The 12567-nt window shown below is 49.1% G+C and overlaps 1 protein-coding gene across 1 annotated transcript in view; it reads right to left on the bottom strand.

The window, feature by feature from the left end:
* The window catches only part of LOC118387411 (protein Jade-3-like), a 53071-nt gene that overhangs the window by 22967 nt on the left and 17537 nt on the right, over positions 1 to 12567 (bottom strand). Inside the window, exons 3-7 of the mRNA XM_052525609.1 lie at positions 11822 to 11881; positions 9289 to 9371; positions 7966 to 8123; positions 5276 to 5466; positions 3717 to 3928 (exon numbers count right to left, since the gene is read on the bottom strand). Of these exons, the coding sequence (XP_052381569.1) occupies positions 3717 to 3928; positions 5276 to 5466; positions 7966 to 8123; positions 9289 to 9371; positions 11822 to 11870 (693 nt within the window). The 5' untranslated portion in view covers positions 11871 to 11881. The remainder of the gene's footprint in view (positions 1 to 3716; positions 3929 to 5275; positions 5467 to 7965; positions 8124 to 9288; positions 9372 to 11821; positions 11882 to 12567) is intronic.

Genomic DNA, 12567 nt, shown 5'->3' on the forward strand with positions numbered 1-12567 from the left:
CAGGGGGAGAGACAGACGGCCCCTTCAACAGCCATACTAAATGAGGACATAGATTCCTACCTGGTAAACAGATGTTGCCTTGTCACAGAAGACCATGACGTTGCCCTCCTCAAAACTAAATATACTCCGTGGCCAGTTTATTAGATACACTCATCTATACTGAACAAAAATATAAGTGTAACACGTGAAGTGTTGGTTCCAAGCCGATATAAAAGATCCCAGAAATGTTCCATACGCACAAAAAGCTTCTCGCTCTCATTTTCTGCACAATGTGTTTACATCCCCTGTTTAGTGAGCATTTCTCCTTCGCCAAGATAATCCATCCACCTGACAGGTGTGGCATATCAAGAAACTGATTTAACAGCATGATCATTACACAGGTGCACCTTGTTCTGGGGACAATAAAAGGCCACTCTAAAATGTGAAGTTGTGTCTCACAACACAATGCCACAGATGTCTCAAGTTGAGGGAGTGTGTAATTGGCATGCTGACTGCAGGAACGTCCACCAGAATTAAAATGTTAATTTCTCTACCATAAGCCACCTCCAAAGTCATTTTAGAGAACTTAACAGTATATCCAACAGGCATCACAACCGCAGACCATGTAAACCAAGCCAACCAATCCACATTCAGCTTCTTCACCTGCAAGGAACGTCTGAGACCAGCCACCTGGACAGCTGATGAAATTGTGAAATTCAGCACACACTGCCACAAACCAGCGCAGGGAAGCTCGTCGTCCTCGCCAGGGTCTTGATCTGACTGCAGTTCTGCGTCGTAACAGACTTCATGCTCACCTTCGATGGCCACTGTCATGCTGGAGAAGTGTGCTCTTCCCTGTTCAACTGTCCCGGGCAGATAGCAGACAGCTTGTATGGCGTCGTCTGAGCGAGAGGTTTGCTGATGTCACATGGTGAACAGAGTGCCCTATGCTGGCGGTGGGGTTATGGCATGGGCAGGAATAAGCTACGGACAATGAAAACAATTGCATTCTATTAATGCCAAATTGAATGCACAGAGATACGAGATCGAGTGACGAGATCCTGGGGCCCATTGTTGTTCTACTCATCAGCCGCCATCACCTCATGTTTCAGCATGATAATGTACGGCCCCATGTCGCAAGGATCTGGACACAATTCCTGGAAGCTGAGAATGTCCCAGTTCTTCCATGGCCTACCCTTACCATACATGTCACCCATTCAGCATGTTTGGGATGCTCTGGATCGACCTGCACGACAGCGTGTTCCAGTTCCTGACAATATCCAATAACTCCACACAGCCATTGAAGAGGAGTGGGACAACATTCCACAGGCCACAAACAACAGCCTGATCAACTCTATGCAAAGGAGACGTGTCCCGCTGTGGATAAAGTAATCCTTCTCACACCCAGTCCTTAAAAGATTTAGATGCACTATTGTAAAGTGACTGTTCCACTGGATGTCATAAGGTGAATGCACCAATTTGTAAGTCGCTCTGGATAAGAGCGTCTGCCAAATGACTTAAATGTAAATGTAATGTAAATGTCTCACCTAGGGCTGTTGCAGTGACCGTATTACCGCCACACCGGCAGTCACATGTCATAAAGGCAGTCAAATTCTATGTGACCGTTTAGTCACGGTAATTAGGCTTCTCCAAAGCTCTAATGCTACTGATGGTCATTAGTAGCCTACCAAACTTGCTAACTGCCTGGTACTCAGCACTCTATTCTCCCTCTAATCACTCTGACATCAATGCAAACCTAAAATCTAATCAAACACTTCATGAGAGCCCATGAGCTCATGTTACACAACATTTCTATAGGCTACGCAATTGCGCGAGAAAACAGAGTGATGGCCTCTAATAAAAAGAGGAGGATCTTACCAGCTTTCTATAGGCCAGGCCTACTATATTTACTTCTCAACTTTCCTAATATTAAGTACATTGCTTGTCTTTACAACAGGAGTATAGCCTACCTGGCTGGCATGAGAATGAACAATGGGAAAAGCGACCTCCATTTGATATTTACGTGCATAGATTAGGGTCTAATGAATTGACTGATTTCATTATTTTAACTGTAACTGTAAAATCTCTGAAATTATTTCATGTTGCCTTCATATTTAATTCACTGTCAGTGTCGGTCGGTGATGTTTAAGATGAGGGAGGACGATTAATAGTATTTTTTCATGAGCATGGCCTAATTTCTATTACAGCATATTGGATGACTGTCATTCATATTCCATTCACCCAGCTCAATGTAACAGTGATAGGTTTAGGTTACTGTCATTCACCCAGCTCAATTTAACAGTGATAGGTTCATGCTACTACATGATACTCTAACTTCCGCTATACCCATCATGAGGTTGCTACAACCTAGCATAATGAATGAAAGTTTACAACGTAGATACACACAAGTTGAGAGACAAATTTGAGGTGTCAGACAGTCATACATTCAATAGCGCCTTGCCTGCATCTAGCTGATCTAGGGAGTAAGCATTAGTCCAACAGCTAGGCCAAATTCAGGTATGTTTATCCCCATTTTGTTTGCTTCCGTTTAAGAAATGTTTTTCAACAGAATAGGAGGAATGAATACACCCCTGATCACACGTAAACACAGTTCACTTTCATAGCAGCCACGTTGTATTCCTTCTCGACCTCTACGAGCTCTCCTCCGCTCACCGTTTCCCTTCACTTGTAGACTTCAATATACAACACATCAGCTGTCGAAAAATCCTTACCAAAAACTTTCATATCATAACCGCTACACACAGCCTACATCGTTGTCACCATATTTACTAAAGTAACGTCATAGTCAACATAGCTAATAGAACTAATGTGTTAAAAACCCGCTAAAAACATGCAGTACAGTGTACAGTCAGTAAGCAGTTTAGCAGTTCCACCGGCAGGCCCCGGAGGCAAAACATCTGTAAAAACAAAAGCTTTTTGAAGCAATGTATTTGTTCAAAACGGTTCAACTATTGTCTTCCTCTCTCTTTGAGTCAACTACTCAACACATTTTATGCACTGCAGTGCTAGCTAGCTGTAGCTTATGCTTTCAGTACTAGATTCATTCTCTGATCCTTTGATTGGGTGGACAACATGTCAGTTCATGCTGCAAGAGCTCTGATAGGTTGGAGGACTTCCTCCGGTAGTTGTCATAATTACTATGTAAGTCTATGGAGGGGGGTGAGAACCATGAGACTCCTAGGTTTTGTATTGAAGTCAATGTACCCAGAGGAGGACGGAAGCTAGCTGTCCTCCGGCTACACCATGGTGCTACCATACAGAGTGCTGTTGAAGATACTGTAGACTATTGCAAAACAGTGTGTTTTAAATCAATTATGTGGTGACGTGAATATATTTAGTATAGTTTTATCTAAAAATGACTTCAGCAAATTCACTAAGGAGGATAGTCCTCCCCGTTCTCTGCTGAGGAGCCTCCACTGCTCAGAGTATATTTAAGCAATAAGGCCCAATTAGGTGTGGTATATGACCAATATACCACGGCAATATACCACGGCCCTTAGCCGTGGTATATTGGCCACATACCACAAACCTCCAAGGTGCCTTATTGCTATTATAAACTGGTTATCAACATAATTAGAGCAGTAAAAATAAATGTTTTGTCATAACTGTGGAATACGGTCTGATATACCATGGCTGTCAGCCAATCAGCATTCAGGGACCACCCAGTTTATCATTAGTATCACATTTCTATAGTCATCAGGTGGTCAGGTTCCTACCTGATGAACACAGATGTTACATTTGTCACAGAAGACCATGTCGTTGCCCTCCTCGCTGTCGGGGGAGCGACACACATCACAGATGACATCCTCGTCGTACTCGATGCCCAGCCCTTCTACCGTGTCGATGGCGTGGTTCATGTTGTCATGGCAATGACGCTCCAATGCCTCCATGGTGCGCTCCATTGTCAGCTCGTCTACAGGCCCCTCCCCTGGGGAATGACGTAACACAGTTAGACAAACAGTTAGACACAGAGAGACAGAATAACAGTTGGCTCGTCTCCGGGACCCTCCCCTGAGAGACAGAATAACAGTTGGCTCGTCTCCGGGACCCTCCCCTGAGAGACAGAATAACACTTGGCTCGTCTCCGGGACCCTCCCCTGAGAGACAGAATAACAGTTGGCTCGTCCCAGGGACCCTCCCCTGAGAGACAGAATAACAGTTGGACCCCCCCTGAGAGACAGAATAACACTTGGCTCGTCTCCGGGACCCTCCCCTGAGAGACAGAATAACAGTTGGCTCGTCCCAGGGACCCTCCCCTGAGAGACAGAATAACAGTTGGCTCGTCTCAAGAGGGACAAACAGTCAAATGACCACTCCCCTGAGAGACAAAATTTATCTTGTTATTCTGAGAGACGTCCTGAAGGTGAGGTCTTTTAAGGGACCCTCCCCAGACAGAATAACACAGACATTCACAGAATAACAGTCGTCTCCGGGACCCTCCCCTGAGAGACAGAGTTCTGTCCCCTGGGAGGTGCAAGCCCCTCCCCCTGCCCCTTGTCTGTGATTGGTCAACAGTCCTACTCCAAGTATGTGGCACTATGGATGGGTTTTCTTGAATTCATTGTTTGTCCTCATTCAGCAAATAGTAGTTTTCACTTGAAAAATACCCAAATATATTTAAATGTAAAATAGAATGAATATGACCTCAGACAATGTGTTGTATTCAACTTAGATTCATTTGGACTATTGAGGAAGTAGTATATTGTCTGTGTTGCTGCTACGGCGTCTCAAGAGGGACAAACAGTCAAATTACCCTTTTTATCTTGTTATTCAAGCGAGGTCTTTTAAGGGAGTCACACGAACACAGACCATGTGTTCCAGCTCAGCAAGTATGTGGAGTCCTAACCCATGTGTTCCAGCTCAGCGTTGATGTGTTCCAGTCCTTACTTACCCATGTGTTCCAGCTCAGCGTTGAGTCCTTACCCATGTGTTCCAGCTCAGCGTTGAGTCCTTACCCATGTGTTCCAGCTCAGCGTTGAGTCCTTACCCATGTGTTCCAGCTCAGCGTTGAGTCCTTACCCATGTGTTCCAGCTCAGCGTTGAGTCCTTACCCATGTGTTCCAGCTCAGCGTTGAGTCCTTACCCATGTGTTCCAGCTCAGCGTTGAGTCCTTACCCATGTGTTCCAGCTCAGCGTTGAGTCCTTACCCATGTGTTCCAGCTCAGCGTTGAGTCCTTACCCATGTGTTCCAGCTCAGCGTTGAGTCCTTACCCATGTGTTCCAGCTCAGCGTTGAGTCCTTACCCATGTGTTCCAGCTCAGCGTTGAGTCCTTACCCATGTGTTCCAGCTCAGCGTTGAGTGCCTGCAGCCAGTAGAGGTCCATGTTATCCAGGTCATAAGAGCACATGGCCTCAGCCAGCTCCTTGATGTTAACGTAACCCGTCTCTGTAGAGGCCTGGCTCCAACACTGGATATACCTCTTCTGTAGGGTGAACACCGTCTCCTTAGGCTTCTCCTCTATGTTCCTACAGACACAAACAATTGTCAGGAATCACTAGCAGTTTGGGAAGTTTATTATTTTTATTTTACCTTTATTTAACCAGGCAAGTCAGTTAAGAACAAATTCTTATTTTCAATGACGGCCTGGGAACAGTGAGTTAACTGCCTGTTCAGGGGCAGAACGACAGATTTTTACCTTGTCAGCTCGGGGGTTTGAACTTGCAACCTTCCGGTTACTAGTCCAATGCCCTAGCCACTAGGCTACCCTGCCGCCCCCAAGTCGTACAGTACCAAGACAAAACAGAGAACCAATAACACTCTACAATCATACCCATACACAGGTTGATGACGGCAGACGTGGACACTGAGAAGCACTGAAATTGGAACGCAGTGGCTGTACAGTAACATGCTCAGGCTCTGAGCTTCACAGCGCTGTACGGGTTTTGACTGACAGCTGTTCTGAACGAGAGCACAAGAAGTTCCCCTATCCGGCCCGCTAATTGGGCAACTTCTGCACACTTCGAGTGAGGGAATTGCTGTAAATTACTCTACGTATTTTGAGAAGATGCCGTTTATGTTTATAATGATGATGTCATACAAGTAATCCAAACACACGTCACATTTCCATACAGTAAAACTCGGCGTCGTACCCTGGCCTGTCACGACGCGGCGTCGTACCCTGGCCTGTCACGACGCGGCGTCGTACCCTGGCCTGTCACGACGCGGCGTCGTACCCTGGCCTGTCACGACGCGGCGTCGTACCCTGGCCTGTCACGACGCGGCGTCGTACCCTGGCCTGTCCCGACGCGGCGTCGTACCCTGGCCTGTCCCGACGCGGCGTCGTACCCTGGCCTGTCCCGACGCGGCGTCGTACCCTGGCCTGACCCGGCGCGGCGTCGTACCCTGGCCTGTCCCGACGCGGCGTCAACGTTACCCTGGCCTGTCCCGACGCGGCGTCAACGTTACCCTGGCCTGTCCCGACGCGGCGTCAACGTTACCCTGGCCTGTCCCGACGCGGCGTCAACGTTACCCTGGCCTGTCCCGACACGGCGTCAACGTTACCCTGGCCTGTCCTGACACGGCGTCGTACCCTGGCCTGTCCTGACACGGTGTCGTACCCTGGCCTGTCCTGACACGGTGTCGTACCCTGGCCTGTCCTGACACGGTGTCGTACCCTGGCCTGTCCTGACACGGTGTCGTACCCTGGCCTGTCCTGACACGGTGTCGTACCCTGGCCTGTCCTGACACGGTGTCGTACCCTGGCCTGTCCTGACACGGTGTCGTACCCTGGCCTGTCCTGACACGGCATCGTACCCTGGCCTGTCCTGAACAGGATGACACAGTGTTGTACCCTGGCCTGTCCTGACACGGCATCGACCCTGGCCTGTCCTGACACGGCAACGTACCCTGGCCTGTCCTGACACGGCGTCGTACCCTGGCCTGTCCTGACACGGCATCGTACCCTGGCCTGTCCTGAACAGGGTGACACGACCCTGGCCTGTCCTGACACGGCCTACCCTGGCCTGTCCTGAACAGGGTGACACGGCGTCGTACCCTGGCCTGTCCTGAACAGGCCTGACACGGCGTCGTACCCTGGCCTGGCCTGACACGCGTCGTACCCTGGCCTGGCCTGAACACGGCGTCGTACCCTGGCCTGTCCTGAACAGGACGACACGGCGTCGTACCCTGGCCTGTCCTGAACAGGACGACCCTGGCCTGGCCTGACACGGCGTCGTACCCTGGCCTGTCCTGACACGGCGTCGTACCCTGGCCTGTCCTGAACAGGACGACACAGCGTCGTACCCTGGCCTGTCCTGAACAGGGTGACACCCGTACCCTGGCCTGTCCTGAACAGGACGACACGGCCTGGCCTGACCCTGGCCTGTCCTGAACAGGACGACACGGCGTCGTACCCTGGCCTGTCCTGAACAGGGTGACACGGCGTCGTACCCTGGCCTGTCCTGAACAGGGTGACACGGCGTCGTACCCTGGCCTGTCCTGAACAGGACGACACGGCGTCGTACCCTGGCCTGTCCTGAACAGGGTGACACGGCGTCGTACCCTGGCCTGTCCTGAACAGGACGACACGGCGTCGTACCCTGGCCTGTCCTGAACAGGATGAGCCTGTGTGTGCATTGTGAAGAACATTTGGCGCTGACCACACATCGCATAGGAACGCATGACACCAAAATTACAACCTGCTTCTCTGAATTGCCTTGTGAATGCCTAAAACTGTAAGATAGTATTTTAGCATTTATCTCGTCATGTTGGCAATAGAACAAGCTTCCAAATTATGCCCACATTTATGAGTAGACAATTTGTGGATTGTGTAAACAACAGTAGTTGTGTGTTTGCAGGGCTGTGTTCCAAACCAAACAGGCAGGGATGCAGGGCTGTGTTCCAAACCAAACACCAGTCAGACCTCTCACTCAAACCCACAGTCTGGAGAGGTGTGGCCACTTGGAGACACCAGTCTGTCCTCTCACGTGGGAGGGTTACCTGATAGAGGCGTGTGGGAGGGTTACCTGATAGAGGCGTGTGGGATGGTTTCAGGGAAGGCGGGCACCTGCACCCCCTTCTCCCACTCCTGTCTCCAGGTGTCCCCCAGCAGGTAATAGTCTTCAGGGGAGACATGGTGAGAGTCTGGCAGCTTCATGGCACTGATCAGGTCTTTCCTGAACACCTAGAGAGGAGGAGAGGTGTATCAACAGGCTGACAGACATTCTACCCTAGGGAGGGAGGAGAGGGGTATCAACAGGCTGACAGAGACATTCTACCCTAGGGAGGGAGGAGAGGGGTATCAACAGGCTGACAGAGACATTCTACCCTAGGGAGGGAGGAGAGGGGTATCAACAGGCTGACAGAGACATTCTACCCTAGGGAGGGAGGAGAGGGGTATCAACAGGCTGACAGAGACATTCTACCCTAGGGAGGGAGGAGAGGGATATCAACAGGCTGACAGAGACATTCTACCCTAGGGAGGGAGGAGAGGGGTATCAACAGGCTGACAGAGACATTCTACCCTAGGGAGGGAGGAGAGGGGTATCAACAGGCTGACAGACATTCTACCCTAGGGAGAGAGGAGAGGGGTATCAACAGGCTGACAGAGACATTCTACCCTAGGGGGGAGGAGAGGGGTATCAACAGGCTGACTAGGGAGGGAGACATTCTACCCTAGGGAGGGAGGAGAGGGGTATCAACAGGCTGACAGAGACATTCTACCCTAGGGAGGGAGGAGAGGGATATCAACAGGCTGACAGACATTCTACCCTAGGGAGGGAGGAGAGGGGTATCAACAGGCTGACAGAGACATTCTACCCTAGGGAGGGAGGAGAGGGATATCAACAGGCTGACAGACATTCTACCCTAGGGAGAGAGGAGAGGGGTATCAACAGGCTGACAGACATTCTACCCTAGGGAGGGAGGAGAGGGGTATCAACAGGCTGACAGACATTCTACCCTAGGGAGGGAGGAGAGGGGTATCAACAGGCTGACAGAGACATTCTACCCTAGGGAGGGAGGAGAGGGATATCAACAGGCTGACAGACATTCTACCCTAGGGAGGGAGGAGAGGGGGTATCAACAGGCTGACAGACATTCTACCCTAGGGAGGGAGGAGAGGGGGTATCAACAGGCTGACAGACATTCTACCCTAGAGAGGAGGAGAGGGGTATCAACAGGCTGACAGACATTCTACCCTAGGGAGGGAGGAGAGGGGGTATCAACAGGCTGACAGACATTCTACCCTAGGGTGCACTACTATTGACCAGAGCCCTATGGAGTTGTCATCAGGGAACAACCTGAGAACCAGCCTATAGACAGGAAACAGTGTCCTTCTCTTACTGTACCTCTGCTGGTTTCTTGGGCATGGGAGCAGGGGTTCCAGGTTTGCTTCCATACGTGTTGGAGGAGCAGAATGAGGTGGAAGGACCTGAAGGAAAAGAGAGTTTGAGAGACGAACAAGGCATACAAACCAGGGTCAATTCTAATTGGAGGCAGTCATTTCAGGAAGTAAACTAAAATTACAATTAAATCGGAAAAAAATGTCCTTTATTTTCAATGGCTTTTCAATAAACTGAAATTTAGTAGCTATTTATTTCAAACATTTTAAAACTTCCTGAATTGACTTGCTTCATTTCAAATTGAGCCAACCCTGGTACATGTTTTAAATCTTCCTGAATTGACTGGCTTCATTTCAAATTGAGCCAACCCTGGTACATGTTTAAATCTTCCTGAATTGACTGGCTTCATTTCAAATTGAGCCAACCCTGGTACATGTTTAAATCTTCCTGAATTGACTGGCTTCATTTCAAATTGAGCCAACCCTGGTACATGTTTTAAATCTTCCTGAATTGACTGGCTTCATTTCAAATTGAGCCAACCCTGGTACATGTTTTAAATCTTATTGACTGGCTTCATTTCAAATTGAGCCAACCCTGGTACATGTTTAAATCTTCCTGAATTGACTGGCTTCATTTCAAATTGAGCCAACCCTGGTACATGTTTAAATCTTCCTGAATTGACTGGCTTCATTTCAAATTGAGCCAACCCTGTTACATGTTTAAATCTTCCTGAATTGACTGGCTTCATTTCAAATTGAGCCAACCCTGGTACATGTTTTAAATCTTCCTGAATTGACTGGCTTCATTTCAAATTGAGCCAACCCTGGTACATGTTTGACCTGTTTTTTTTGTCAAGATGAAAATGAAAATGCAAAACATGCAACAAACACTTCGGAAAGTATTCAGACCCCTTGACTTTTTTCCAGATTTGGTTACATTACAGCCATTTTCTAAAATTAATATGTATCCCCCTTCAATCTACACACAATACCCCATAATGTCAAAACAACAATATGTTTTTAGAAATGGTTGCTAATTTGTCAAATAAAATAAACTGAAATATCACATTTCCATAAGTATTCAGACCCTTTACTCAGCACTTTGTTGAAGCACCTTTAGCAGCGATTACAGCCTCCAGTCTTCATGGGTATGAAGATCACTTGGCACACCTGTATTTGGGGAGTTTCTCCCATTCTTCTCTGCAGATCCTCTCAAGCTCGGTCAGGCCGGATGGGGAGCATCGCTGCACAGTTATTTTCAGGTCTCTCCAGAGATGTTAGATCGGGCTCAAGTCCAGGCTCTGTCTGGGCCACTCAAGGACATTCAGAGACTTGTCCCAAAGCCCCTCCTTGCGTTGTCTTTGATGTGTGCTTAAGGTCGGTGTCCTGTTAGAAGGTGAACCTTCGCCGCCCAGTCTCAGGTCTTAAGCGCTCTGGAGCAGGTTTTCATCAAGAATCTCTGTGTACTTTGCTCCGTTCATCTTTCCCTTGATCCTGACTAGTCTCCCAGTCCCTGAAAAACATCCCCACAGCATGCTGCTACCACTACCATGCTTCACTGTAGGGATGGTGCCAGGTTTCCTCCAGACGTGACACTTGGCATTCTGGCCAAAGATTTCAATCTTGGTTTCATCAGACCAGAGAATATTGTTTCTCATAGTCTGAGAGTCTTTAGGTGCCTTTTGGTAAACTCCACGTGGGCTGGCATGTGTCTTTTACTGAGGAGTGGCTTCCAACTGGCCACTCTACCATAAAGGTCTGATTGGTGGAGCGCTGCAGAGATGGAAGAACCTTCCAAAAAGACAACCATCTCCACAGAGGAACTCTGACAGCGCTCCAGAGTGACCATCGGGTTCTTGGTCACCTCCCTGACCAAGGTCCTTCTCCCGATTGCTCAGTTTGGACGGGCGGCCAGCTATAGGAAGTGTCTTGGTGGTTCCAAACTACTTCCATTTGGAGGCCACTGTGTTCTTGGGGACCTTCAATGCTGCAGAAAATGTTTTGTTACCCTTCCCCAGATCTGGTCCATCGACACAATCCTGTCTCTGAGCTCTACGGACAATTCTTTCGACCTCATGGCTTGGTTCTTGCTCTGACATGCACTGTCAACTGTGGGACCTTATATTGACAGGTGTGTGCCTTTCCAAACCATGTCCAATCAATTGAATTTACCACAGGTGGTGTCCAATCAAAATGTCAAAAAAAGTTGGTTCGCTCTTATTTATTATGGGGTAGTGTGTGTATTAAATAACATAACATATAACATGTATTAAATAACATTCCCTCAGCATTTTAGAATAAGGCTGTAACGTAACAAAATGTGGAAAAGGTCCAGGGGTCTTAATGCTTTCCGGAAGGCACTGTGTACTAGGCACTGTGTACTAGGCACTGTGTACTAGGCACTGTGTACTAGGCACTGTGTACTAGGCACTGTGTACTAGGCACTGTGTACTAGGCACTGTGTACTAGGTATAAAATATATAAAAAACAATCACATGTCGTTTTAAAAGTCATGAAGTTTATGCAGAAAGTGAACTCACTCTCATTGTCAGAACTGTCACTGCTGCTTGTAGACCTGAGCCGTTTCATCCTGACGTATCCTACAGGGGGAGAGGCATGAGAAGAGGCATGAGAGGAGGCACGAGAGGAGGCACGAGAGGAGGCACGAGAGGAGGCACGAGAGGAGGCACGAGAGGAGGCACGAGAGGAGGCACGAGAGGAGGCACGAGAGGAGGCACGAGAGGAGGCACGAGAGGAGGCACGAGAGGAGGCACGAGAGGAGGCACGAGAGGAGGCACGAGAAGAGGCACGAGAAGAGGCACGAGAGGAGGCACGAGAGGAGGCACGAGAGGAGGCACGAGAGGAGGCACGAGAGGAGGCACGAGAGGAGGCACGAGAGGAGGCACGAGAGGAGGCACGAGAGGAGGCACGAGAGGAGGCACGAGAGGAGGCACGAGAAGAGGCACGAGAGGAGGCACGAGAAGAGGCACGAGAAGAGGCACGAGAAGAGACACGAGAAGAGGCATGAGAAGAGGCACGAGAAGAGGCATGAGAGGAGGCATGAGAGGAGGCACGAGAAGGAGGCACGAGAAGAGGCACGAGAGGAGGCACGAGAGGAGGCACGAGAGGAGGCACGAGAGGAGGCACGAGAGGAGGCACGAGAGGAGGCATGAGAGGAGGCATGAGAGGAGGCATGAGAGGAGGCACGAGAGGAGGCACGAGAAGATGCACGAGAAGAGACACGAGAAGAGACACGAGAAGAGACACGAGAAGAGACACGAGAAGA

Source organism: Oncorhynchus keta, chromosome 1 (assembly GCF_023373465.1).
Source record: "Oncorhynchus keta strain PuntledgeMale-10-30-2019 chromosome 1, Oket_V2, whole genome shotgun sequence".
Classification (NCBI taxonomy): domain Eukaryota; kingdom Metazoa; phylum Chordata; class Actinopteri; order Salmoniformes; family Salmonidae; genus Oncorhynchus; species Oncorhynchus keta.